General features: G+C 44.2%; 1 protein-coding gene across 1 annotated transcript; it reads right to left on the minus strand.

Moving 5' to 3' along the window:
• Window positions 1-680: 680 nt before the first annotated feature.
• LOC119440949 (uncharacterized) lies at window positions 681-26,211 on the minus strand. The gene is made up of 6 exons (XM_049661357.1): window positions 26,075-26,211; window positions 17,603-17,895; window positions 13,483-13,637; window positions 5,721-5,803; window positions 2,321-2,401; window positions 681-886 (listed from the first exon to the last, which is right to left on the minus strand). Exons 2-6 carry the CDS (start codon window positions 17,720-17,722, stop codon window positions 753-755), a joined length of 573 nt encoding a protein of 190 aa, XP_049517314.1. The 5' UTR covers window positions 17,723-17,895; window positions 26,075-26,211; the 3' UTR covers window positions 681-752.
• Window positions 26,212-26,522: the final 311 nt, after the last annotated feature.

The following is a 26,522-nucleotide window of genomic DNA, read 5'->3' on the forward strand; positions in this document are numbered from 1 at the left end:
TTTTGCGTCTGCGAACCTATGAAAAACACGACGTGACTTACATTAAGAGCATAGGAAAGTGTGTCTACGTATTCTTGCTCGCAGACGACCTTACCGTCGAGGTTCCAAGCATCCTGCTCGGCCGCCCTCTTGTTTGGGTGAGAAAGTAGCCTGCATCGCTTTTGACTTCGATGCTATCTTTGCGAAGCCGTTTTCTTTGACATCTTCGTGAGAACTGTAACAAGACTTTAGATGGGCGCTGTCAGCTCAGCCGTCTACTTAGCCGTCTACGTCGAGTATTGGAACGCAGTCATAGTTTGAAGTATACTGTCCGCTCGGCTCAGATCACTGCATGCGCCACGGTGTGTTGTGCATGGTGGGTTGTGCACTTCCGGCTCAGCAGGGACGCTACCGTTTGTGTGCACAATACTCATGACAGCAGTGGGAGGCTCCGCTGAAAAGTCGATTCAATGGAGCCATGAGGGTACGTCCACTTGGCTTCCTTATTATTATTTTTTTTGAGCCAAACACGCTGCGCGGTTCTCGCGGCTCTGGAGACCTTCTAAACCGCCACGCGTGGTCTGCGCATGCGCGTCGACACCATGACAGCTCAACGATGGCGCCACCAACGGCGACGGCACGAATGCGCCTCGAGCGTACGTATAATTGCTATTGGAATGAAATAAGAAATATTTTTGGCAAGTTTTAAAAGGTCCGCGACTTATATTCCCATCGTAGTGTCGAAAGCACACCGACGTACTTCTGCAGGACGTTTATTTTTCACACATCTTCCATTTGTAAACAACGTGTCTTCTACGTGGCTCAAGCAGATCGTACAAAAGGTAGCAAACTTCGGGCACCTTTCTCCATGTTTTCAGGTATGATGACTCCACCCACACTTGGTAGCCTGGAATCATAAAGTGTTGTGACAAGTCGATTAATGAGGACTTACAGATTTGTTTAGGGAGATATGCTCAAACGATCGTTCAGTTGATTAGGTATGTTGGTCTAATCGGTACTTAAGGTTTGTGCACATTCCGATGAAACATATAAAATATTAATAGCTAAATATCATATGTAATGCGTTTTCTACAGCAGAAAGAATTGAAATTATGAGTAGCTTGTTTTTAGTTTGGGACAGCCACACGCCAAAAGCAGATCTGTAGAAGCAGAATCTCACAATTATCGTATAATGCATGTCTCAAAGAATGACATGAGGACGCTCACTAAATGGACACTGAAATATTGCTGTGATTAAATGAACACTGAAGTAAAAATGCAGTTGCAGCCGATGAAGTATTCATTGAAAAGTCTTCGTTCGTTGCGCAGTAGAAATGAGTCAGTTTCATTCTCCAAAATTGCGCCCAAACCCCAGCGCCGGTACTTCAATGTGACGTCACGAATGTCAGAGCACTTTTTTGCATATTCGGGTAGTTGTGGTGCAGTAAGGGTATTCTTTTTTTTAAAGAATACAATGTAGTCCATTTTCGCCGATAAAGAATTAGCTCGAATAGACGCCATGTCGTCCCGGCGAGCTGGTTCAGGGGCTGCTGAGGTCACATCGCTACCCGTCTATCATTGTTGCGTCTCTTTTTGCTTACCAATCCTCCTCTTGCAGTACGAGTGACCATTTGGGCATTGCAAAAAAAAAAAGAAAAAAAAAAACAATATAATCGACTCTTAACGCTCACGCTATTTTCTCTCTTCGTTCAAACGATAGTATCTGCAGAAGGATTGAAAAGCAAGCGAGTTGGAACCTATCCATTCTTGCCACACAGAAACTGCGCTTCTCCTGTCTTTTTCCTCCTGTTTCGTTTGTGTGTGCGCTGCCCAAGAATGGATAGCATCCGCTGGCGGTGGCTCAGTGGCTTTGGCGTTCGCCTGTGTAGCATAAGGTAGCGTATTGATATCCTAGCCGTAACGGCTACATTCGGATGGCGGCGGAATGCAAAAGTTCTCGCGTACGAATTTTTATGTACACGCTGAAGATGTCCAGTGGTAGAAGATTAATACGGAACTCTACTCTACCGCGTGCCTGAGAGACAAGCTGTGACATTAACACCTAATACGTGATGAAAAATTAATAATTAGGCGATGTTCAGTTGGGAGACGCAGGTCATGTAATTTAGTTATTGTGACATGAAATAGCACAGCATAGCACAGCACAGTTCAAGCCTTCTGTCGGTAAGTGGCGGCACTGCTGCTCTATGACTCTTAGTAATTGTGTCACTTTGATAGATTCATAGAATGTATTCGCTTCTTAATTGACGTGCATCACTTTAATATAGCTTGTAGGTTCGGCAGTGAAAAAAAAAGAGAAGTCAGAGCTGCCAGTGCGTACCTAAGCTCCAGGACCAAAAGAGAACGCAGTGTTTGTAATCGGTGTATATAACCTGGAAGTCTTGCAGGATTGTTTCAGGCGCTGCAAGAAAGAAGACTGCATTTAGACCACGACAACGCCCTGTACTTGCCTGCTGGCCCGCGCTAACATGGGCCTGAGGTGATGTATTAATAGAATTTTCTATACCAGAAATATTCCACGCCATTTATCTCGTCCATCCTATTTAGAAAATGAAGTACATTCGCACGACCCCCATGCTTTATGGACTAGGAAGCACAGGAAATTTGTCACTGCTGCTTAAGCTCATGAAAGCGCTTGGTATTTCTTGAACATGACGAGCATCAGGTACGTGAATTACAAATGTCGCTGGAAATTCCTTGATATGTTTCTAGCCGAAATTTGAATTGGTGGCTAGATCGATTTGGTGTGTAGATTAATGCTTTGACGAGCATACTTTTGTCCTGTTTATTAAGTGTAGTTAACAATAAAACTGATTCTTATTATAAACCCGGTGATGACAAACCTGCGTTCGAGTATGAACTTTGACTTGCGAAAGAGAGAGAAAAAAAAGCTAAGATGGCACAAAAGCACACACACTGTTGCAGAAGCGGTTTGTGAACGTACGCGTCAGGATGATCGATTCCAATAGTCGAAGGTGCGTGATTGGACCTAGGGAAAGTGAATGTTTCCGACACCAGACTTTTTTACAGAGAAGCTGTTAGTTCGACTAGAAGCGACCGAAAACGTTTTATGCGTATTTTGGGGGAGCCCTGATAGAACTAGACCATTCACCACGTATATATTTGGTAAAATGAGAGCCATGTTGGGGGTAATGTTCAGGCAGATATTGAAGTGTGCGAGTTAATTAGAGGTTGAATCAAATTTCCTAAACCCTATAGGTTCCTGCCTGTTTTCAGGCGGCATACGAAACGCTTTCAACGCACGTGCTTTCAAGGTTAGTTAATTGTGGGCGTTGCAAAAACTTCCTTAGCTAAGTGCAGGAACGCATTATAAGGCCATTTGGTATGACTTTCAGTGTCCTACACATAAGCAGTACGTGACACCAAAGTCGCATTTGCTGAAAATGGAGGATGTGTTAGGAGTAATGTGTGGAGAAAGTTTAACTTTTCTCACTTAATTGAATAACTTCCAAATAATTACAGAATACTCATTACAGAATCTCGTGCATTGTATGACGTGCATACAATACCTGGCGTCTTCAATGAACTATACAAGGTACGGTTCTTATAGTTGGTTAAAATAGGGGGCACATTATAGGTGAAGTGTAGGCAAAGTTAAAGGCCTGTGGATATATTACGGCTTTTGCAGTAAATTACTTATTCAAGAACCACAGAGCATTATATGTGTTTTACGAACGCCGTGGAATTCAGCCCGCGTTCTGCGCAAACTATATCTGCCACCAAGATACAATTCGGGGAAGATAGACTGGCCGGGAGAACGTTATGGCGGTTGCGCATGCGAAGCAATGGATAAATTACGGCCTTTGGAAAACAATCCCTAAACAAGGGGTCACTAGCGATGTGTGGTCGCTATCCTCAATGTTTCCCTAAGTTCTTAGTAAACTGTACGTTTCACCAAGCTCATATATTGTGGAATTGGGGAGAATGTTAAGGACTAACATATAGGAAATCTTGATTTCTGGCCTAATGACATACTTTTCCCTCCCTGTTTACACACGTTCTACAAGGCGCGTAGCAGGCTCTCGCAGTGTATTTTCTTAACTAAACAAGACACGTTGTTTATATTTGGCAGAAATAAAGGTTAGGTTAGTTACGATGCGCAGGCAAAGTTCAAAGAGTGTGGGTTAATTATAAGGCGACAGCACAAAGTTTCGAGACTGGCTGTTATTTTGAAGAAAGTAATTTATTTATGGGCATTCAAGCACTGTCCCCTTCGAAATGGGCCTTTTTCGCAGCAATACAGCCCTCCCAGTTTCTTGCCACTTAGCGAATATGTCCGGAAAGTCTCCTTTCAGGAACGAGTCTAGCACATTTTTCGATCTGCGCTTGCTTTCGGCAGTCGTGTTATAACGGCCACCTTTGAGCTGGGTATTTAAGTATAGGAAGAAAGCGAAATGAGCGGGAGCCAAATCGGGCGAGTAGGATGAATGTGAAAGAGAAACCACGTTGTTTCCAGCGAGAAAGTCCCATGTGCATGGTGATATGTGACAAGACACATTGTCATCGTGCAGCAGCCAGTTCCTCGTGCGCCCCAGATCGGGCCGCTTTCCCCAAACATCCTCCCTCAGATTCCCTAAAACTCGGCAATAAAGCTCGCTGTGCATGGTCTATCAACTTGGGACAAATTTCCAATTCACAATGCCGCAATAATAGAAAAAGATGATGCGCATGCACTTTTTCGTTCTGCGGACTTCTAAAGCCTTTTTTCGGTCGTGGAGATGTTGAGCTTTTCCACTACGATGACTGTTGCTGTTCCTCGGGTTGTACCCGTACACCTAAGCTTCGTCCTTAGTGATGATCCTCGACCTTTATGTACGGTCCATTCGCCAGGTGTGGCGCTCACTCATTTCGCTCTTTTGCCAAAATCCACACCCTCGCTTAAAGGCGATATTGACACGATTGCTGAAATCAAGTTCGAATCGCAAGAGGTGCTTGAACCGTTTAGGAAAGGTGTTTTCCAGGACATACTAGCAAAGCAGTAGGAACGCGCTATGTTACTGTGAAAGGGGACTTTTCGAAGATGACAGTGTTCGATTGCACGTAAGTCAATTACTTCTCGAAAACCAAGTGCAGCCCGAGTGCAGCCCGAGTGCAGCCCTGAATTTTTTTTCATTTCATCTCGTATTGCGTCACACGACGCCCGAATTACCCAGAAGGGGTGTGCCACTGGGACGAAAGGGGTATAAAAGCCTTAATGTACCAATATATGTGTCGTACCTCTCTGTGCATACACTTGTCATCACCATTATTACCTCGACAAGCATCATACATCACGGCTACAGTCGACGAGGCCACTATCGCTGCTACCTCACTAACTCAAACAAGCTTCGCGTACTTTAGATCCGGACACTTATTTTGATCTGCGTGTTTCACTCATCTGAAAGTCGCGTGTAAATCTTGCATTTGCTATTTACATGTGGGGATTCATGAAAATACAGGGAGGGTTGTCACCCGCAGTAACAACTATTTATGGTGTTCGACTGTTTGAATAGTATATCCCTTCGAAATAAATTGGCGAAAGGCTTCAGTGTTTAGGTACTTGCAGAGTTATAGTGTCACCTTTGAGCCAGTGTCCCAGTCTTTATCGCTAGTGGTTGCCTAACATGTTATAACGCTACATCAAAACTACGTGGCGCTAGAGCGATGTTACATGGTCATATGACAATCCTAATCTACAGTTGTATCTACAGGATACCCACCATGGCCGATATCGATGCTGAATTCGTTATGGTGTGGATAAGCTTCGTCTGTTTTGTCCAGACCTACAGACGTGTGATCGCGTCTGTAAAAAAAAATAATAACCTTTTTATTAGATCATGGCGTTTCGTTTAAACGATTGAAAAAGGGTGAAGCATAGTGCGAAGAATGTAAAGTAATTCTCATCATTACTGAAAATAAATAAATAAATAAATAAATAAATAAATAAATAAATAAATAAATAAATAAATAAATAAATAAATAAATAAATAAATAAACCCACCAATCAATCCATCAAATGTTTGTTATAGTGCCCAGGAATAGCTACGGAGCCTTCGTACTGGTGCACTTAAAAAGCAATACGCACGACTAAATGTACAGTGAAGACAAATGTGGTATATATATATATATATATATATATATATATATATATATATATATAAGTGACGTAGAGAAAGAAATAGGGTAAGATAATAGGAAGAGGCTGGCATAAAAGGGAGTTATTCATACAACATGATTATCTACATATGTACAAAAACCAGGGAATAAACTCTGAAATATCTCAATACACAATACTTATTGCAAGTTTTTTGGAGTCGAGCCACAGGGCAGTGACTGCTGCAACAAGGCCACGCTGAAAATGCGGAATGCGGCTTGGTATACTTTTGCGGAATGGAAAATTGTAAAGGATGAAGAAGTTTGGGCAATATATAGTGACATGGACCTCTTTATAGAGGAACACATTTAATACGACTTGATGTTAGAGGAGTCACGAGGGAGGTATTCACTGCATGCTTAGAAGAAGTATTCAAGAAGGCTTAGGGGTGAGGATCAACGGTGAATATCTCAGCAACCTCCGGTTTGCCGATGACAATGTCCTATTCAGCAACAATGGGGACGAATTACAACAAATGATTCAGGACCTTAATCGAGAAAGTTTAAGAGTGGGGTTGAATGTTAATATGCAGAAGACAAAGCTTCAATAGCCTGGCAAGGGAACAAGAATTCAGGATCGCCAGTCAGCCTATAGAGTCGGTAAAGGAGTACATTTATCTAGGTCAATTACTCACAGGGGACCCTGATCATGAGAAGGAAATTTACAGAGAATAAAATTGGGTTGGAGTGCGTACGGCAGGCATCGCCAAATCCTGACTGCATGGGGAGCTTACCACTGTCGTTGAAAAAAAGTGTACAATCATTGCATTCTACCGGTGCTAACATATGGGGCCGAAACTTGGAGGTTAACAAAGAAGCTCGAGAACAAGTTAAAGACCGCACAAAGAGCGATAGAACGAAATAAGTTAGGCCTAACGTTAAGAGACAGGAAGAGAGTGGTGTGGATCAGAGAACAAACGGGGATAGCCGATATTCGAATTGACATTAAGAGAAAGAAATGGAGCTGTGTAGGCAATGTAATGCGTAGGACGGATAACCGGTGGACCATTACAGTTACAGAATGGATACCAAGAGAAGGGAAGCGCAGTCGAGGACGGCAACAAACAAGGTGGCGTGATGAAGTTAGCACATTTGCGGGTGCAAGTTGGAATCAGCTAGCACAAGACAGGGGTAATAGGAGATCACAGGGAGAGGCCTTCGTCCTGCAGTGGACATAAATATAGGCTGATGATGATGATGATTTTAGAGGTGCGAGCAGAGGTATATTTGAAAGGGCTGAACTATGGTCGCCCAAAACGGCAGTAACGGTGCTTGAAAATATATATCAATTTATCCTTGACGCACTCAACAATCAATCATTTATTTACCGTGCTCTAGAACAACAATGAGGTCTCAATGCCGGCCTAACCTAACCTTGCCTCACCGAATCTAATAATAATTTTGTTTTTATTTGGACATTGCAGGAAATGTCCACGAAGAGAAGACGAAGAGAAGCAAAAGGAGACAAACTGTCTTCTGACTGGGCCTGCTCTTCGTGCTGCACTTCGTTATAATAATAATAATAATAATAATAATAATAATAATAATAATAATAATAATAATAATAATAATAATAATAATAATAATAATAATAATACTATTACTATTCTGTTATGGCCAAACAAACGCCTCTCTCAGCAACATCTTTAACACTGTCTCGCATGAGTCGACTCCATCCTCTGCAAATTTCCTAATCACATAAAACGCGGCATTTCTCTAGCGTTGGCAGCCATTCAGTAACTTTAATACACCGTCGGTTATCTGCTCAATGCATCAAACGTGACTTGCGAAACTACTTTTCCCTATTATTTTGATCTAGAATATCATCAAAGTCCATTTGGTCTCCTATTCATACTGCCCGCCGTCTTCTCATATGATCAGGTTACATTTGATATTTTAGAGCGCAGCTCTTAGCGCCCGTTCCTACGTTGAGCGCCGGCGTCCCTCGGCGTAACTGAGGGAGCGAGCACAGCGAATGATGAAAGAGCGAACGCGGAGCTCAGCGGGGGATGAAAGACGGTGAGAGCGAAGAGAGCGCGAGGAGGAAAGAGGAGATGAGAATGAAAGCGGAGGGGGAGAATATGGTGAAAAGGTGAGGAGGAAAGCGGAGTGCCGCACGAGACACGTTCTCTACTACGGCGATCGGACATGTGGCGAGCGCGTCCACCGATGCCATATATGGAAACAAAGCGCTGGCGTGGGATTCGGACCCATTGCGCATGTGCTATTTCGGCTGAGCCGCCGCAACGAGAGCCATACGTTCCCGCATTCACGCTTTCTTTCGGAACAATGGAAATGGTATCCAAACACTGGAATTAAGAAGAAAAATCCATCGGTTAAAACTTATTTTTCTTGTTAAAAAAACCTCCTTTCCCTCACTCCCGAGTTTTATGTATTACCAATGGTGGCACGCCGAACACGGGATTGTCACGCTGGCTCTTAATGCCAGAACTAGCGTCTTTAAATACGTATTCTTTTTACCCACGCACCATTACGGATTGGAACAATTTACCTCAGTCGCTACTAACCAGTATTGATTCTATTGACCATCTGAATTATTGACATCATTGCTGTTTTGTTAATTGATTACCCAAGTTAATTTTTGCGCTATTGTTCCTTTGTTTCGCTCAAACTGCATTGATGATTCATTTCTATATATGTTCTTCACTTTATTTCTTTCCCGAATTCCTTCATTGCATGAGCAAGTGTTTTTTTTTTAGTGCTTTGTTCTCCCAGCTTATGGTCTGGGTTGGTATTCTGTGCACTATTAATTTACGTCTGCTAAAGTTATTATCTATTATTATTATTATTATATTATTATTATTATTATTATTATTATTATTATTATTATTATTATTATTATTATTATTATTATTTGTATGCCGCTCCAGCTTCGGCTACACCAAGGCCTGCAGTATTGTATAAATAAAATAAATAAATGAGTGACGCAACCGGTGGAAAAGCTTCGCAACGACAGACGGCCCGAGCAAAGGCTCAGCGCCACCGCAGAGAGGACCGTGCAATTCAGAATCAAATTAATTGCCAGAATATCTAAAAAACAAACACCTAAACAGCTGCGCTCAAATTTCGCATTAGGGAGTATCGTAATCGTCGGTGAATTTTTTTAATCTCGAAAGTGTTTTATGCCGGTTTCCACGATGAACTTCCTGTAACAGCTGTGACGTTCGGCGCCAGCGAGTAAAATAGGTTTTCTTAATAGGGATGGCGCTGCCATCTAGGAACGGTGAAGCGAAGTATTACACTGTGACACTAACGAGCAGCGGAGGTGAGGTTCCAGCGCGGTATAGCCTGGTGTTGGTACTTTCCGCACATAGTTTGTCTTTTGCGTCGGATTAGCCTGTGGCGCCTCGTCGCCTACGGAGTGCAGCTTCAACATGCATCAGCAGTGCTTACCCGCCGGCTACTTCTTCGCTTGCGATGGCACCAACTAAAAAAACGGTTGCGCTAAGCGGCGAAGAAAGGCAACGGCATCGACGGGCGAATCTCGCTTTGGTCCTGCGGCGAGAGACACGGCAGCGCAAAGCAGAACGCCTTCGCGCGTTCGCGGCGCAGGCTGCGAACTCTGCCACTCGCATTCCTGAAGCCGAGCGCGTCGCAACTCGGCTGGCTGCCCAAGACAATACGGAGTCGGAACAAAATGCTCGTACCATCGCCGAAGTGACTCGGCAGCTGGACTCCAAGCAAACTTGCACAGCACAGTCGTCGGCTAGCAAATAGTGAGCCTTTCACTGCAGCGGAAGGTGAGTTCACGTAGCGAACATGGAACAGCTTCTGTGAAGGCACGTTTCACTTTCGTGCTCTATCGATTCCTATGAAAGAGAGAGGAATCAATAATATTTTTTTCCATCGCTTGTTGCGCGCACCTAAGGTTCTTCTCAAGCTTCTGTGTTATCCTCCAAGTTTCGCCTCTAGGTTCGTAGTGGTAGAATGCAATGTTTGTACAATTATTTTGTCAAAGGAAGGAAAGAGTGGAGAAGAAAACGCAGGGAGGTTAACCAGTTTAGCACAACCGGTTTGCTACCCTACACATGGAGCGGGATAGGGGGAGGGATGAATGATGGGGAGGAGTGAGAGAAAGCACATAGCCCAGCACTCAAGGTGTGGGACACGCCTAGGCGTGATCTTAGGAGCAGGTAATAGGCCAATAAACGCTTGTACGCTATCTATCGCATCAAGGCAGCCAGAGCGAAGAGCCTTGCTGTGCAATGAGCTGGAAGGATAAGGGGTACCGAAGAGCCCAAGCTTGAGAAACAGCTCCAGTAATGTAGCAGGCAATGATGTCATAGACACCATTAAATAATGAATGTATAAAACGACAGTAGAGAATCCCATCTGAACTCTTCTTTGGGTAATACAATATTTTGCGTATTCTGTTGCGTCAATAAATAAACAAACAAACATAGATAACCACTATTTGCCAGTTGTTTTTTGTACATGATACTAAAGCTCGTGGATAAAACCATTGGTAAAAAGGAGGGTAGCTTGCATGTTTACTGATGAGCGTTAGAGCACACCAGAGGGTATTGCACGTGCTGCGTAGAGGCTACCATATTTAAGAATAAGCTCCTGCAGTGCATATTAAAAGGAATGCAGTGCTGGCCTCTTTGTTATGATGAAGTGTACTGTGTGTGCAATACTTAGGTTCACTTTGGAGAGTTATTGTGCTCACCGATGTAGTACTGTACAATTTTCCTATGCAGAAGGAGAGTGAACGTACTCCGTTAGGAATGTACGGGTCGAAATGAAGTCGAACGCGAATATAATAAACTCACATAAAGCGAATTATTTTCTACATCGAAGACCGAAAGCACACTGACCGATACTCGCGTAAAATAACTCCTTCATAACGAGCTGGACATTGGATGTATACCGAACTTGGGGATGCCGCTGTAAAAGCTATAAAACTGCTTGCGAGAATGCGCAGAAACATTGCAGTAGAGTATAGGAGGCGTATCGAAACGAAATCCTACCAAGTCGCTTACAGGCGTAATGCAGCGCTGCTTACAGTGCTACTGCGAGAGTCAGGTGGCTGGGGCATGCTAACGCTAGTTTCAAGTAAGTGTATTAACGCAATAGCGTTAAGGGCCGCGTGTCGCAGAAAATCGGGCGTCGGCAACCGGCGTCGGCATGCGATGTCGGCGGGTGGCGGAGAAAATCATCCCCAACCACCCCGACCGCGCAGGCCCTCCTCGTGGTGCAAGGTTTTGGTGAACAAAAATTGAATTTCTCATAGTGAAATTAGTCAGAACAATGGTAAAGTACCACTTTACCATTCGGTGCTGGATTCGCCATCGGATTGTTTACCAATCGGCGTCGGATTGTAATTTGAATCTACGAGAAAACCTAATTCTGCAACGAGGAAACTGAAACACAAACCCGTTTACCAGCATTTTTACCAGTCCTACAGCCGCGCGTTCGGATATTTTACTTGCGAAAATGATATCCAGATGGCGCTCGCTTCCTAGGCAGGTCAAACTGGGACTTCGCCTGCTAATTCGTTTTGGACACGCGCGCGCGTCGGGGCAATAACAAACAATTAATAAAATGATAAAAGAAGGTGCTAGGGCCTTCCCATTTTAATATAAGACATATTGCCCCTTATATTTCCAGCAATGCATTTCTGTTTAAAAGTGAAGCTTACTTTAAGGGGATCGGTGTAAGCTTGGTCTTTGTAAGCCGGCTTTCGCACGTCCAGTGTTGCAGGGAATGAAGCCTACTAGCCGTATGCGAACGATGCGATGCGAACGGGTCCCGATAACGCTCTCGCGTTCTACTCTTAAAAGTGAAGCTTTTGCATTTTTGCTTCTTCTCTGGACAGAACAAATCCGTATATAACGAACACATCCCAAATGTTCTTTATAGGCGATTCTAGATTTAACGAATAACTTGATATTTCAAATTAGATATAGCGCATAAGTCTGTTCGTTTTTACCTCGTTCGACTAGATCTCAATTTAACAGAATTCTTTCGCAAAATGAAATTGCCGGCGATCCCATATTTATTAAATCAACACTAAACACGTATGCTAAGTAAGGCTGCATTGGTAATTTGCCTGTTTTGGTTACCACAAACGTCAGACGTGCCATGAGCGGACGTTTGGGCAGCCGGAAATAACGCAGAAAGACGCGGGCTTCAATTTGCCGCCCTGGCTCCTCGGGACGTCATGAGTTTTCACAGCGGTTGCTCGGAACTATAGTTAATAGATTATCGATCAACAAGAAAAATAATGCATGCTAATAAATTTATAGGGTGAATTTAGTGAGCTTTAATATTCTTTATTAGTTAACAGCGGCCTGAACATGTGAAAATACCAAGAAATCTGCTACGTCATGGTAACGCAAAGGCGCTAGGGTTCGGACGCGAACAAAACAAAAAAGAGCCCGTCATCTTCGCTTATTACCAATGTATAGGGGAGCTTCCTGCTGGGGTAGTTGGTGTATTACTTTTATTTTATTTATTTATTAATAATATTACTATATTTGCGTCGCAAAACATGACTTTTCGCTTCTCAGTTGTTTGTTGTGACATGAAAACATCAACACCAACGCTATAATTCCCCTTCTAGAGCGCAGCTGTTAGGCGCCCGTTCCTGTAGCGAGCGTTTGCGTTGGCGTCACTTATAACCGAGCGAACGAGCACAGCAAAAGATGGGAGCGAACGTGGCGCGCAGCTGGGGATGAAAAAAGAAAAGCGGCGAGAGCGAAAAGGCACGAGGAGAAAAGCGGAGAGGAGGGTCCAGCCAATGCCACCTAGAAGAAGGAATTCTAGAGGGCACTGGAGCAGCGGAACGAGCGGAACCATCAGGCGGAAAGCGGAGGAAGATACGGCGAAAGCGTGAGAAGAAAAGCGTAGTGCGGCGATGATCACTCCGAGATGGCGCCAGAGTATCGCGTGTCATCTGGGAGGTCTGTCGGCGGCGGCTGCTCTGAATCGCGCCCACGCATCACCCACGCGCTAGCCCCGCGCGCTGGCTCTCGCGATCTCCAGATTAGCGAGGCAGTCGCGCCGCACTTCGCTGCGTTTGCAGCGTGCCGTGCGAGACCGATTGTGCGCGCCAGCCAATATGTCACGAAATGAAAAGGCGTATAGAGCTGCGCTTAAACTTGGAATTAGGGAGTATCTTAACCTCGGTGAATTTTTTTCCACCAAATAAATGCCAATTCAGTCCTAACGCAATATTTCACCAGACAAAACGTAGTCTTGCTATTTAGTATCCCTTTAACGTGTATCGGTAGTAAAATCGTTTAGGTGCAAATTTAGCATGCTTGCAGATATATAAAGAGTTATATGAATTAATGGCATACGCACTTGATTCCTGTCTTAGACTGGTAATCGTATCGGTACGTGGCTCTGTTGTGGTCGTGTGAGTCTTTTGTAGCACGTAGGCAAGGGTACGCACGGGGAAACGAACTGTTCTTCGAGTGATACACAAGGAAGAAGGATGTGCTTGTTTCTTGCATAAGCTGAAATATTAACGCAGGATCACTGTAATTGTGGCAACTAGTGTATTGCAATAGGCAGCAGTGTCAGAATAAGCGTAGACGCGGATGAAACGTATTTCATTTACTTTTGTTTCTTTTATTGCCTGCTGGTATTTAACTGCAGGATAATGGGCCTATAGACTATGCTAGTGCCGGCAATGTCTAGAAACGTCTTTGGACATGCTAACAAGTATGCTATGGACTCATCACGATGTTCATATACGGCCCAAAATATCATCAGGTTGGAGGATGTTGCATACGAACATTACCAAAACGCGTTTAGGGTACCAAATACGCGCTTGTGGGCTTAGGAGATGAATTTACCTAGCACAGCCAGTAGAACTTTAATTCATGTCCAAGCGAAAATGTGCACTTCGAAGCGTGAACCCAAAACCACTGCAACGATCACGCTCAGTTATTTGTGAACTGTTTTACGCAACACGCAGACAATAACAGTGGTGACACCTGCGCATGTAAGTATTTCGGATGTCCCGAAAGACAATTCATGGCGGACGAACCAGGATGACGCTGCGCGCATCGCAGATATGAAGTTCTTTTGAGAAGATGGCGGCGTCAGCTGTAAGAGTCTGTTGCTCTTGCATTCACTGACTTCAGCTATAGACTAACCACTGAAGTCTGCTAATTTTCACCTTAAAGCGTCGCAAGCATAAAGGTTTTGAGACAGTAAATATCTAACTTCTTTGTGTTCACTATGTATTCACCTTAAACTTTAAACAATATGGCATCAAAATGAAGTTCTTTGACCTAAAGTCCACACATTGAGTCGTAGCTCCCATGCATAGCTCTAGTGCGAAATTCTCTACAGCTTTCAATGCTGCGTAATAAGCATAATATTTTGCGTTGTTTCCTCATAATAATATAAAAGTACTCACGCAAGATTTAGAGGTGTGCATGTTGACATCTTTGGAATTATTTATGTGCAGCAAAGGCATGATCGTCCGATTCTAAATTAACCCATCGCATGTCACTTGGTTCAACATTTTACGAAAACAGAAACTGGAACTAGTGTACAAAAAGCGCACTTACTTTCTAACAGAATGCTGTATTTTTCTGTTGTAACTATAGCAGATTTTCTACGCATTTATTTTGCCTTGATGCATTGTGATCTTTCGTTGAGCAACACTAATGAAACCTATAATCAGCGTGTTAATTGATAAATTAGAGATAATGAAAAAAAAGTTGTCGCAGTTTCACCTGAAAGGCGAAGCATCAATTGCGATAGCAAACTTGTAGAGAGCTATACGGAGTAATGATATTAGCTTTATCAGCTGTATAAACTTGGACATGCAGCAGCATCGGCAACACGCAGAACTGTTGTCGACGCCATCGGCGTTTTGTTCGCGTTCGCTCAAAATGCGTGCGGCGTTGGTGACTGTTGCCGGAGCCTCTGATATAAATAGGCACTGCGTGCCGCAGCTAAACGTCGCCTCCCTTCCCTCCCCCTCCCCCACGGCCTCTCGCTCGTTGGAAGAAGGCGCGTTTGCTCTACATACATGGTGATTGTGAAGGAGAACAGAGACGCCTACTTCTGCAGCCCTTAAGCGAGCACGGCGCAGAACGCGCGTTTGTTCTCCGCCGTGCGTTCACTCCCCGTGAAAGACGCGCCCCTCGCGCCCTTTCACTCGCACATACAGCGTTCGGCGCGCGGCGACGATTTCTTCTCCAAATGACGTCATACGGAACCTCACGGCGACGGCGACGGCGACGGCGACGGCAACGGCGACGGCGACGCCGATGGCAAAAATCTGCTTTTGAGTGTCCATATAATTGCTATCGCAATAAAAGTATACTAAGGTTCGTCGTCGAGCTTCTTACGGCAGTTATTAGAAAATCAACAACGGACTTTATTAGAAACCGCCATACTAATAAAATTTAGTTCTTTTTGGATTTCCTTGCTCTATTCCTCGTCGAGATTCTTACGGCAGTTATTAGATAATCAAGAACGGAATTTATTAGAAACAGCGATACCAATAAAATTTCGTTCCTTTTATTGCGATAGCAATTATATGGACACTCCAAAGCAGATTTCTGCCGTCGGCGTCGCCATGAGGTTCCGTATGACGTCAATGGAGATGAAATCGTCGCCGTGCGCCGAACGCTGTATGCGCGAGTGAAAGGGGGCGAGGGACGCGCGCTTTCATGGGGATTGAACCCACGGCGGAGAACAAACGCGCGTTCTGCGCCGTGCTCCCTTAAGGGCTGCAGAAGTAGGCGTCTCTTTTCTCCTTTACAACCAGCATATATGTAGAGCAAACGTGCCTTCTTCCGACGCGCGAAAGGCCGTGGGCGGGGAGAGAAGGGAGGCGACGTTTAGCTGCGGCACCAAGTGCCTATTTATATCAGAGGCTCCGGCAATAGTCACCAACGAGGCACGCATTTTGTGCGAACGCGGGCAAAACGCCGACGGCGTCGACAACAGTTCTGCGTGTGTTGGTGCTGCTGCATGTACAAGTTTATACAGCTGATGAAGCTACTATCATTACTCGGTATAGCTCTCTACAAATTTGCTATCGCAATTGATGCTTCGCCTTTCAGGTGAAACTGCGACAACTTTTTGGGATGTCCTTGTTCTAATGCAATGTATACCTGCTCATGTGGTGCAGAGCACATCTACGAAATACATGGTGTACACGTGTGCTGAAAGTCCCGTTCGTTGTAAAATTTCTCTCAAATTCATCTGTAATGCATACACTTGAGTTAGGGAAACTTCTTTTTAGACAAGTGATCGCGCGAGTGTCAGGCAGAGGTCGAATAGAAGGGAAAAAAATCAAAGCTCCTTTCTTAAAGAAAGATAATTGAACGCGAAGCTTTCTCTCATGCAAACTGAATCAAGTCCAAAGCCAACGACCACACAACGAACCCAAGAAATGCTGTGCGACCCGATGCGATACATACGTGATTTGATTGCTTATTTAGGATTGTATTTTTTTAACGTTGAAGTTGAATGAAAACAGATTTGGTTAAGTCGCATAGCCTTTATTTTAGATGATGCAGCCGTTGATTATACGCACACACTCACACTTTCACGGATTGCATGCCGTTGCCGATCGATACACAGGATCGGCCTTACGGACATGATCGCGCTCACGCTTACATTCGCGTACGGCAGCCCCTTCTGCCGCACGCTGCACCCTCGGCGTACCCATGGTGACGGCTGGGAATGCATTGCGTAACGCGCGTAATGCAATGCATATATATATATATATATATATATATATATATATATATATATATATATATATATATATATAAGTTCGTCTGGGTAGCGTGGCGTTGCAGTTCCCATTATTGTTATCGGTACAACTGCGAACGTAAACTGTAGTGTTCTAATATACGCATGTCGTGCGCCGTTGTTCTATTGTGTGCGCAGATGCGCAGATAGTTCCAATGTGTAAGTTTGATTTCCTGCACTGCATTTTCTGCACTCACGGACGAATCAGTGAGTCATAGAAAGCTTCGATTTAAAAAAGAGGTCAGTCAGAAACTGAAGATGAAGCCCCGACATAGCCGGATGTCCAGAAGGGAGCGCTGGTGAGAGTCATGGGTATATCGTTGAATATTTAGCACTTGATTAGAGAGTAGGCCTTCAGGACAGATGGCGGTATCGCGTTGCGTGAACGCCCGCACATGTCCACAGTTTTGAGATGGCGTAATACTTCTTATCCTTCAGTTCAACAGAAAACGTGTATAAGCAAAATGCATGTAAAATATTGAAGTCGGTTCGAAACGTGAATAAAATATATTTATTTTACCGACCCCGGGCAGTTTTCGTAGGACTTTTTGTCTCTGAGATAAAATTATAGCTTCCTCACACATTCTGTTCACCTCCCCGGGTCGATTTTTTGAACATGTAATGAGAACGTTTATTGAATGTCCATCTGTGGTTCTTAATTCAAAATTGGGATCTGCACGATAAAATTACTCACCTTCCTTGCGTCAGGGGCCTGCTCGAGCGCATGCGCGATTGCATCCCGCGGAGTGCATAATCGTCCGCTAGCAGTGATGGCCCCTACCGTGACCAGGACACTTGCGATCAGAAGAACCATGAGGCCGTCTTTTTACTATGCAGTGTATACATCGGAATCTTCGGCACGTTCGTGCATTTGACGAACTTGGCGCCTTTGTGTGCGTCTTTGCGTCTTGGGCAACGGGACCTTAACCTCGGACAAGGCGTGACTCTTGAACTTTTTCAGAATGTCGTTGTCCCATTGACGCGAATCTAGAGAAAAAAGAGCGAGGGAAGTAAGTGACGTCTATCAAATCGGGTTCTTGACATATGTTCGTGACGTCCGTGCGCAAATACATTTATGGCTTTATTCAACTTAGTGCGAAATTTATTCAGTCCTAATTGCAAGAGATAAAAACGCGCTAGGGCAATAAGGTGGTCGAGACATTTTGATTGGCCCAGAAAACCGCGTTAAGGCGGTAGGTACGAGATTTCGTCGATAGCGTTGTGAAGGGTAAAGCATGTAGTGTAATGATATAACAGAAGTGAAAACAACGAAAGCGCAACCTAATTTCAACACGTCGTGAAGAATATACGGTGTTAACCTTTTCTTTAACGTACTCAAAGATGACGAACGGAAGCTAATTGCTCATCATTATTAAAATTTATTTTTAAAATAAGAGGTAATTACTCTAAATTACCAATATTTGCCGATTGTACAACCAAAAAAGTTGTCGGAGTTTCACCTGAAAGGCGAAGCATCAATTGCGATAGCAAATTTGAAGAGAGCTATACGGAGTAATGATATTAGCTTTATCAGCTGTATAAACTTGGGGCCGTATTCTGAAACGTTCGCCTAGGCGAAATTTCTTTTTTCGCTTTCAGGCGTGCGTCGATTGGCTGTTTTAGCAAAATTGGATGAGCTTATTGGGTGGTTGAGCCCGACGTCATTCAATTTTGCTCAACCAGCCAATCAGCGCGCACGCTGATTTCGCCTAGGCGAACGTTTCAGAATACGGCCCTTGGACATGCAGCAGCACCGGCAACACGCAGAACTGTTGTCGACGCCGTCGGCGTTTTGCCCGCGTTCGCTCAAAATGCGTGCGGCGTTGGTGACTGTTGCCGGAGCCTCTGATATAAATAAGCACTTGGTGCCGCAGCTAAACGTCGCCTCCCTTCCCTCCCCCCCCCCCTCCCCCACGGCCTGTCGCGCGTCGGAAGAAGGCACGTTTGCTCTACATATATGGTGATTGTAGAGGAGGAAAGAGACGCCTACTTCTGCAGCCCTTAAGGGATGGCGCTGAGCCGTGCTCCCTCAAGGGCTGCAGAAGATAGCGCCAACCTTTCCCTTTCCCTCAAGAACCACTTATCATCCTTAAGGGAGCACAGCGCAGAACGCGCGTTTGTTCTCCGCCATGCGTTCACTCCCCGTGAAAGCGCGCGCCCCTCGCGCCCTTTCACTCGCACATACAGCGTTCGGCGCGCGGCGACGATTTCATCTCCATTGACGTCATACGGAACCTCACGGCGACGGTGACGGCGACGGTGACGGCGACGGCGACGACGACGGCGACGCCGATGGCAGAAATCTGCTTTTGAGTGTCCATATAATTGCTATCGCAATAAAAAAGAAAGGATAAGTCGACTGTAGACAGCGAACATCTAAGAAATCCTGGATATGCATAGAATGCACGGTCCTAATTGGCTTAACTTGTAATATTTTGTGTGAGAATGCTTATTTATCATAAACAGCTGATTATGGCTCAATGATTTGCAAATTAAGATAAGGGTAGAAGCAAAGGAGAAACAATGCATCGGCATTCTGAGTGTAAACATTACAATGAAGTTGCAAATACGCTACTAAAGTCATAAACACAATAGAACCACTACACACTAAAAAATTATTCCTCAAAATATGTATATTTCAGTTTGATATAATTATTTCGACTCGCCAGGTACTCGGCAGAATTCGATATTCACATTATTGACAAAGGGAACAAGTTCTTGAGTTTTTTCATGGCTCATCATTTCGAATGGGTTGGCGTCCCCGCTAGTTTAGTAATTAATTTCACGATTTCTTTATGTACTAAGTTCAGCGTGAAATTTTCACATAGTGCAGTCTAGAGCAGATGCGTCGACGTTCTGTGAAGCATCCAAAAGGGCCAGCTCTCCACTTTGCATCTGCACTTTGCCTGACCTCCCAGTACAAAATGTGAACAGCAATTTTACTGCAGCGAACAGCATTGCTGTTCACATTTTTCACATAACGTTTTACATTTCACATAACGTTTTACCATTCGTTGTCTGTCTTCGGAGCAAACGTTCTTACAGCAAGACAAGTGAAAGCTTACTTTAAGCAGGAATCAACCTTCAAAAACATATGCCCTTCAGCATCCGCGTGTCAAATTGTACACACCAAGATAAAACCTCAAAAATATGGACAGTATCGAGAACAATGACGCTTGTCTTTCGACTTAATACGTATGTGACTTTAACCTTACTTCTAAAGTTCAAAATGTAGGCCAGCAGTGATGGAGAAAACACTTTAATTATTGTAACGTCTATATGTTAGCTTTGACGCCAGTGGATCGTCACGTAGCAGGGCCAATTTCCTTAATTGTCAATGACAGTAGTCATTCGCATTAGACAAGTTCTTAAAGTGAGCGAACAGTTGAAAATCAATGTAGAGTTCTCGAACAGGCGCCTCAATCTTTGCTGCCCCAAACAGCCTTGCGCACTTGCGATAGCAGCGAGTTTTAAAATAGGGTTTAGCGTTCGATCTTTGCATCCTGCGCTTGCAGCGTTTTGACGAGTGATAACGGAAGCTTCAACAAAAAAGTAATCTTAAGCACAGCAACATAATTGCCCTTTCGATACGTGTTTCATCAATAATAACAGGTCTGAGTACTAATGTATAGTGTTTGTAATAAATTGTGTCATGTTAAGCTCTCTGGATTCAATCTCGGCCGACCTATAGCAACGAGACGGGCCTTTCGCGAGTAGCGAGATGCGTTTGTGTTCCTTAGGCCTGGCGGCCTTCAAGTTTGGCGACTGGTCTAAGAAATAACAATAGTTTCTTGCTTAACCCTTGCTTTTACATGAAATGAGTGCGAAAGCGAAAGCCTACGACATCGTTCATTGCTTTTGATGGCTACAGGTAAACGAGAACTGGAGTCGAATGTGGTACAAGGCTATAGCCGTCGCTTCGATGGATGCCGCCATGTTCGTTGTCACAAAACTTTTGAGTAGAGTTTGGGTCGAAGCTCTCTTTCTGTGAAATAGCGTCGCCGACGCAAACGCTAAACTGCCTTGGCGTCTTGCTGACGCTTTTTACTTGGCGCCGCAAAACCTTTGGGGCCCCTATTCAAAAAAACTGTCAGCCTTTCCACTGGGTTGGAGATGGAAGATCAGATGGAAACCCCCCCCCCCCCCCCCCCCCCCCTGTTTCTATCCCGGTTTGCTCTCTGATTCACACGGCTCTCTTCCTGTCTCTCAACGTTAGGCCTAACATTTTTAGTTCCATCGCTCTTTGTGCGGTCCTTAACTTGTTCTCGAGCTTCTTTGTTAAACTCGAATTTTCTGCCCCATATGTTAATTAGCACCGGTTTAATGCAATGATTGCACACTTTTCTTTTCAGCGACAGCGGTAAGCTCCCAATCAGGATTAGGAAATGCATGCCGTATGCATTCCAACACAATTCTATTCTTCTGTAAACTTTTTGTCATGATCAGGGTCCCCTGTGAGTAATTGACCTAGATAAACATACTCCTTTACAGATTCTAGAGGCTGACTGGCGATCTTGAATTCTTGTTCTCTTGCCAGGCAATTGAACATTATATTTGTATTTGGCATATTAATCTACAACCCCACTCTTAGGGCCCATTAACACTTGCGACTAGGCGAGGTCGCGCGACCGATTGCGACTGGCGACGAGAAAGCTACTTAAGACGAACGATGTTCACACTGACAAATGCGACCGACGAGTCGCTAAACCGAAATGTCTCACGATATGCCGTTCACGTCTGCTTGAAATGTCATCGCCGCGTAAAATAAGCGTCAGCGTATACGGACGTCCCGTTCCTTCGCATCTGATTGGTTCAGCTGTTCTGCGACTGCGTTCGCGCGACTTAAAAATCGAGCAGAAACGGTCGCCTTTCGAGAAAAGCGACCATTTGGGACTACTTGCGACTGGTCGCTTTGCGACTAACTTGGTCGCGCGACCTCGTCTAGTCGCAAGTGTGAATGGGCTCTTACACTTTCTCGGTTAACATCCTCGATCATTCGTTGTAATTCGTCCCCATTGTTGCTGAACAGGACAATGTCATCTGCAAACCGAAGGTTGCTGAGATATTCGCCGTTAATCCTCACTCCTAAACCTTTCCAGTCTGAGAGCTTGAATACGTCTTCTAAGCATGCAGTGAATAGCATTGGAGAGATTGTGTCTCCTTGCCTGACCCCTTTCTTGGTAGGTATCTTTCTACTTTTCTTGTGGAGAACCAAAGTTGCTGTGCAATCCTTGCAGATATTTGCCAAGATATTCACGTATGCCTCCTGTACTCCTTGATTACGCGATGCCTCTATGACTGCTGGTGTCTCTACTGAATCAAATGTTTTCTTCATAATCTATGAAAGCCATATAGAGAGGTTGATTGTACTCCGCAGATTTCTCGATTACCTGATTGATGACATGGATATGACCCATGTCATCCATATGATCCATATGACATGGATATGATCTATATTAAGGTACAAGTATACTCAAGTTTTCCGCTTTAGTGCTCCTTTTATCCAACATAACTAAGCGAATCCAAAGCATCTCCTTAGGCCAATCTTCCTACGTTTCCAAAACATAAAACTCTGTTACTTACTTTATATTTTAGACGACTTATACCGTAAATAAAGCGAAGCTTGTTGCGAGAAACCAAGCGATATTTTATGTGGGGACCACAATGCATTTTCACTTCTGATAAGGCAAGAAAGAAAGACAGGAGATTTCAGCGATTGTATCCTCTGCGAACTCATTTACTGCGACAAGAGCATCCCCTAACAGTGAAGACCACCATCTTATTTGTTTCTTTGTTTTGGTTGCCTGCTTCTTGCTCAAACAATTGCGTTCACCAACAACGAGGAACTGAACAAGAACCCAGTGGCTATAGGGCGATTTTTAGGGGGTAAAGGTGCGGTCGTATAAAAAGAAAATATTTTAAAGAACCAAAAAAATAAATATGTGTTGTATTATTTCAAAGGTGTTCATAATTGCATGATAGTACAGAAATGATAGTCTGCGTTGGATAAATTTTACCTTAATTATCTTCGATATGATGTATGCAACTTACTGTATGGCCCAGTAATGCTTGTGGAATTTGAACTACGTACGTGGACAGACTTTTGCATTTTCAGACTCCCCTTGTCTAGATAGGCTATAGTTACTGTGCGCACCATCATTGTGCTTCTCTAAGAAGTTTTGGTTGCAATTATCATTCTGATATTTCGACCTCTGATGCATTCTAGAAAAATCAGTTCGCGGAGCAAATAGCTTCAAATGCTATCGGACCACATTCGTATCTTTTTCGGCATGCATTACTCGTAGTTAAAAAAATAGTAAACTGAAACCTACACGTGAAGGGAGTCGCAAAAGTTCCGAAACGGCAACGGGTCTTCGCCGTTAACCTTAAATGCGATTATCGACAAAAAGATAGTGCGCAGCTCATGTTACCGACATTTGGACGAGCATGCGAATGATCGAGTTGTTTGCGCATGTTATAGAACCTTAGGAGAACTACTTGATGATCTAAGTTTCGGAGACGCAATCTAGCACTGCACCATATATTAACGTGATAGTGTTAAGGGCCCCGTGCCGCAGAAAATCCGGTGTCGGCCAAGGACGCTTAAACCTCCTTGGCGTCGGCGTTAAGCATCGGCGTCTGGCGGAAATAATCATGCCGAACCACCCCCACCACAGGCCCTCCGCGTGGCGCAAGGCGTTAGTGAACAACAATTGAATTTCTCAAAGTAAAATTCGTCAGAAAAATCGTTAAGTACGACTTAACCACAACCTGCAGGCGTGATAGCGTTGGATTGTAATTTGAATATACGAGAAAAAAGCCTGATAAGCAGCCAGGGATCTTTGAATGCTATCGCGTTCCACTCTTAAAGGCGAAGCTTAAGCGTCCTCCGATTCTGATGGTGTTTGGTTGTACTTTGGTTCTAGGCAACATTGAGGTGAATGTTGAAAACCAAGCCTTTCGAAATGTTGGACACGCGCGCACCTCGGGGCAACAGCAAACAATTAATAAAATAATAGAAAGAGGTCCTATAGGCCTTCACGTTTTGATGTAAGCCGGCTTAAATTGCTCCTGTGAAAATGTCTTCCCAGCAATGCACTTGTGTTTAAAAGTGAAGCCGACTTTAAGGGGATCAATGTAAGCTTGGTCTTTGTAAGCTGGCTTTCCCATGTTGTTTGTTGCAGGGAAGCCTATTCATAAAGAAAAATGTGATGCGAACAGAGCCCGATAACGCTATCGCGTTCCACTCTTAAACACGAAGCTTAGTCCACCTCCAATTTTTGCTGCATTGAAATATATGAAATATAAAGAAATCTTTCCGATTTCGAATCCTAGCGAGGGCTTAAAGGGACACTAAAGGCAAATACTAAGTCGACGTGGACTGTTTAAATACCTTTCCAGAAACCTAGAAACGCTTGTCTTGTGCAAAGAAAACACTTAGTTTACGACAAAAATTGCATCTGAAGGGTCCAGATGCCTTTATTGAAATTCAAGTCTCCCGCCATGCGATCTAGGGAGTGGTGACGTTTCATACGCTATTACCGCCTTTTGCTGCCATCGGTGAGTGAAACGGCGCCCGACAGAGGGCGGTACGCTGGGCCGCTGCAGCTCCTTTTGGTCAAGCGGCGTGGACCGTTCGGGCGTCCCGCGAAGTCACATGGAAGTGGAATTCTCTGCTACTCGCAGTTAGTGCGAGGTTCGCGAGCCAGAAAAACCCGCGCAGCACTACACGATAACGGAACAACTGAAACGCGAAAGCGCGGGCGGCGCAGAGTAGAGCGAAAACGAAACATTTCGACCACCCGCGTCGTTGTCAACGTTGTAATGTCAGTTAGTTCTTTTTTCTAAACATGAAACAGAACCGGTTAAGTAGTATTTTATTTCTTCTTATAATACAATACAACGATGTTTTTATAACGAGTGGTTCAGTACTAGTGACAGCATTTAAATGGAGGAGTGCCTTCGTCATCGGGTGAGTACTTGAATGTCCCGGGGGAGTCTCTAATCGTGTCCTGCATTTACCTCAATTTCGCGATTACTAAGGCTCTGTTCGAGATAATATTGACACCTTAGAGGTACTCGAGCACTAATTCATCACTTTTGCTTGACTTAGTATTTGCCTTTAGTGTCCCTTTAACTGCAATATTGAAAGTAGCCTTGTACTATCACTCACTCACTCACTCACTCACTCACTCACTCACTCACTCACTCACTCACTCACTCACTCACTCACCACTCACTCACTCACTCACTCACTCACTCACTCACTCACTCACTTCACTCACTCACTCACTCACTCACTCACTCACTCACTCACTCACTCACTCACTCACTCACTCACTCACTCACTCACTCACTCACTCACTCACTCACTCACTCACTCACTCACTCACTCACTCACTCACTCACTCACTCACTCACTCACTCACTCGTCTTTGTAACTGCTAAATCCATTAATTTCGGTGTATGAGTACTCCTTTTACTTTCTCAAAATTGAAGAGTAGTCACAATTGGGAAACTTCCAGCCTCCGCATCTGGTTTATCCAGTTACGCCTATCCCCCTTTCCCTTTTCCTTTATCACTTTTGTGGTGTAATTCACAGCCCCTACCTAATTGTAGCAGCAGCACGAAACCGTCGTTAACAATATTTTTTATTGTTCTGTGGGAACACGCAGACGGTGAAATGACACAGGACCCTCCTTGTCTCTTAAACACCGAATAATATTATTTGTTTATTCTATAACTACCATGATGCCTTTAGCCATTGACTTTATTCCGCTGCTTCCCTCCTTGATTCACTTTCTCATTGTTTGTCCCGTTAACTTACGTGAGATAACTCGAGAAAATCATTTCATAATAAGCTCTTGCAAGAACTTAATAAATGCGTAAATTGCCTTGTGCTTGCACATTTACCCGCTTTTCTCGGGCTATCCGGTAGGATCGAGCTTAGCTGCGAATATAACATAAATTTTTGAGCGCAAGTGTCCTGTTGTTGTTATACAAGCAATAAAGGAAATCTAGCTAGCTGATATTTTCGTGGCCCGATGCAGGAATATTTCATTATTTTGTAGCTGTGCATCACCTACTCCTGCCACCTACAGCTGAGCACTTAGTATGCATTTCTCTGCTGCAAACTGAAGATGTAATATAGCCGGCACCTACTCACCTTTCTCGCACCATGCGCACTATGCAGTATCATTCTGGCAGTGAAGTCTCGATGTGTACACGCTTGTTGACGATGTTCACCACGAGTGACGACGACGCTGACACTCAGAATGACTCACAAACTTCCTAATGCCATGCCCATGTTTTCCTCGACAAACACGTTATACAGCACCAAACAGTCGTTCCTTTAAATTTTTTTCGTGCTGTTATCTTTATTGACAGCACGCAAGCAACAAGAATATGCGAGAAAGTATCAACGCCGTGTGAAGAGCGCCTTTTGAACTTTGTCTAAATGTCGACTCCTTACTGATTTATCTTTCCGCTCGCCAGTTGAAACATTGGTCAATTTAAGCTTCCGAATGAAACGCAACATTTTTACGACTTTATAAGCGGCACTCGACAGTGACTGCTGACTTCCAAGAAGATTGTGTAGGTTTAACTATAGCGGC

Source organism: Dermacentor silvarum, chromosome 2, assembly GCF_013339745.2.
Source record: "Dermacentor silvarum isolate Dsil-2018 chromosome 2, BIME_Dsil_1.4, whole genome shotgun sequence".
In the NCBI taxonomy this organism is placed as follows: domain Eukaryota; kingdom Metazoa; phylum Arthropoda; class Arachnida; order Ixodida; family Ixodidae; genus Dermacentor; species Dermacentor silvarum.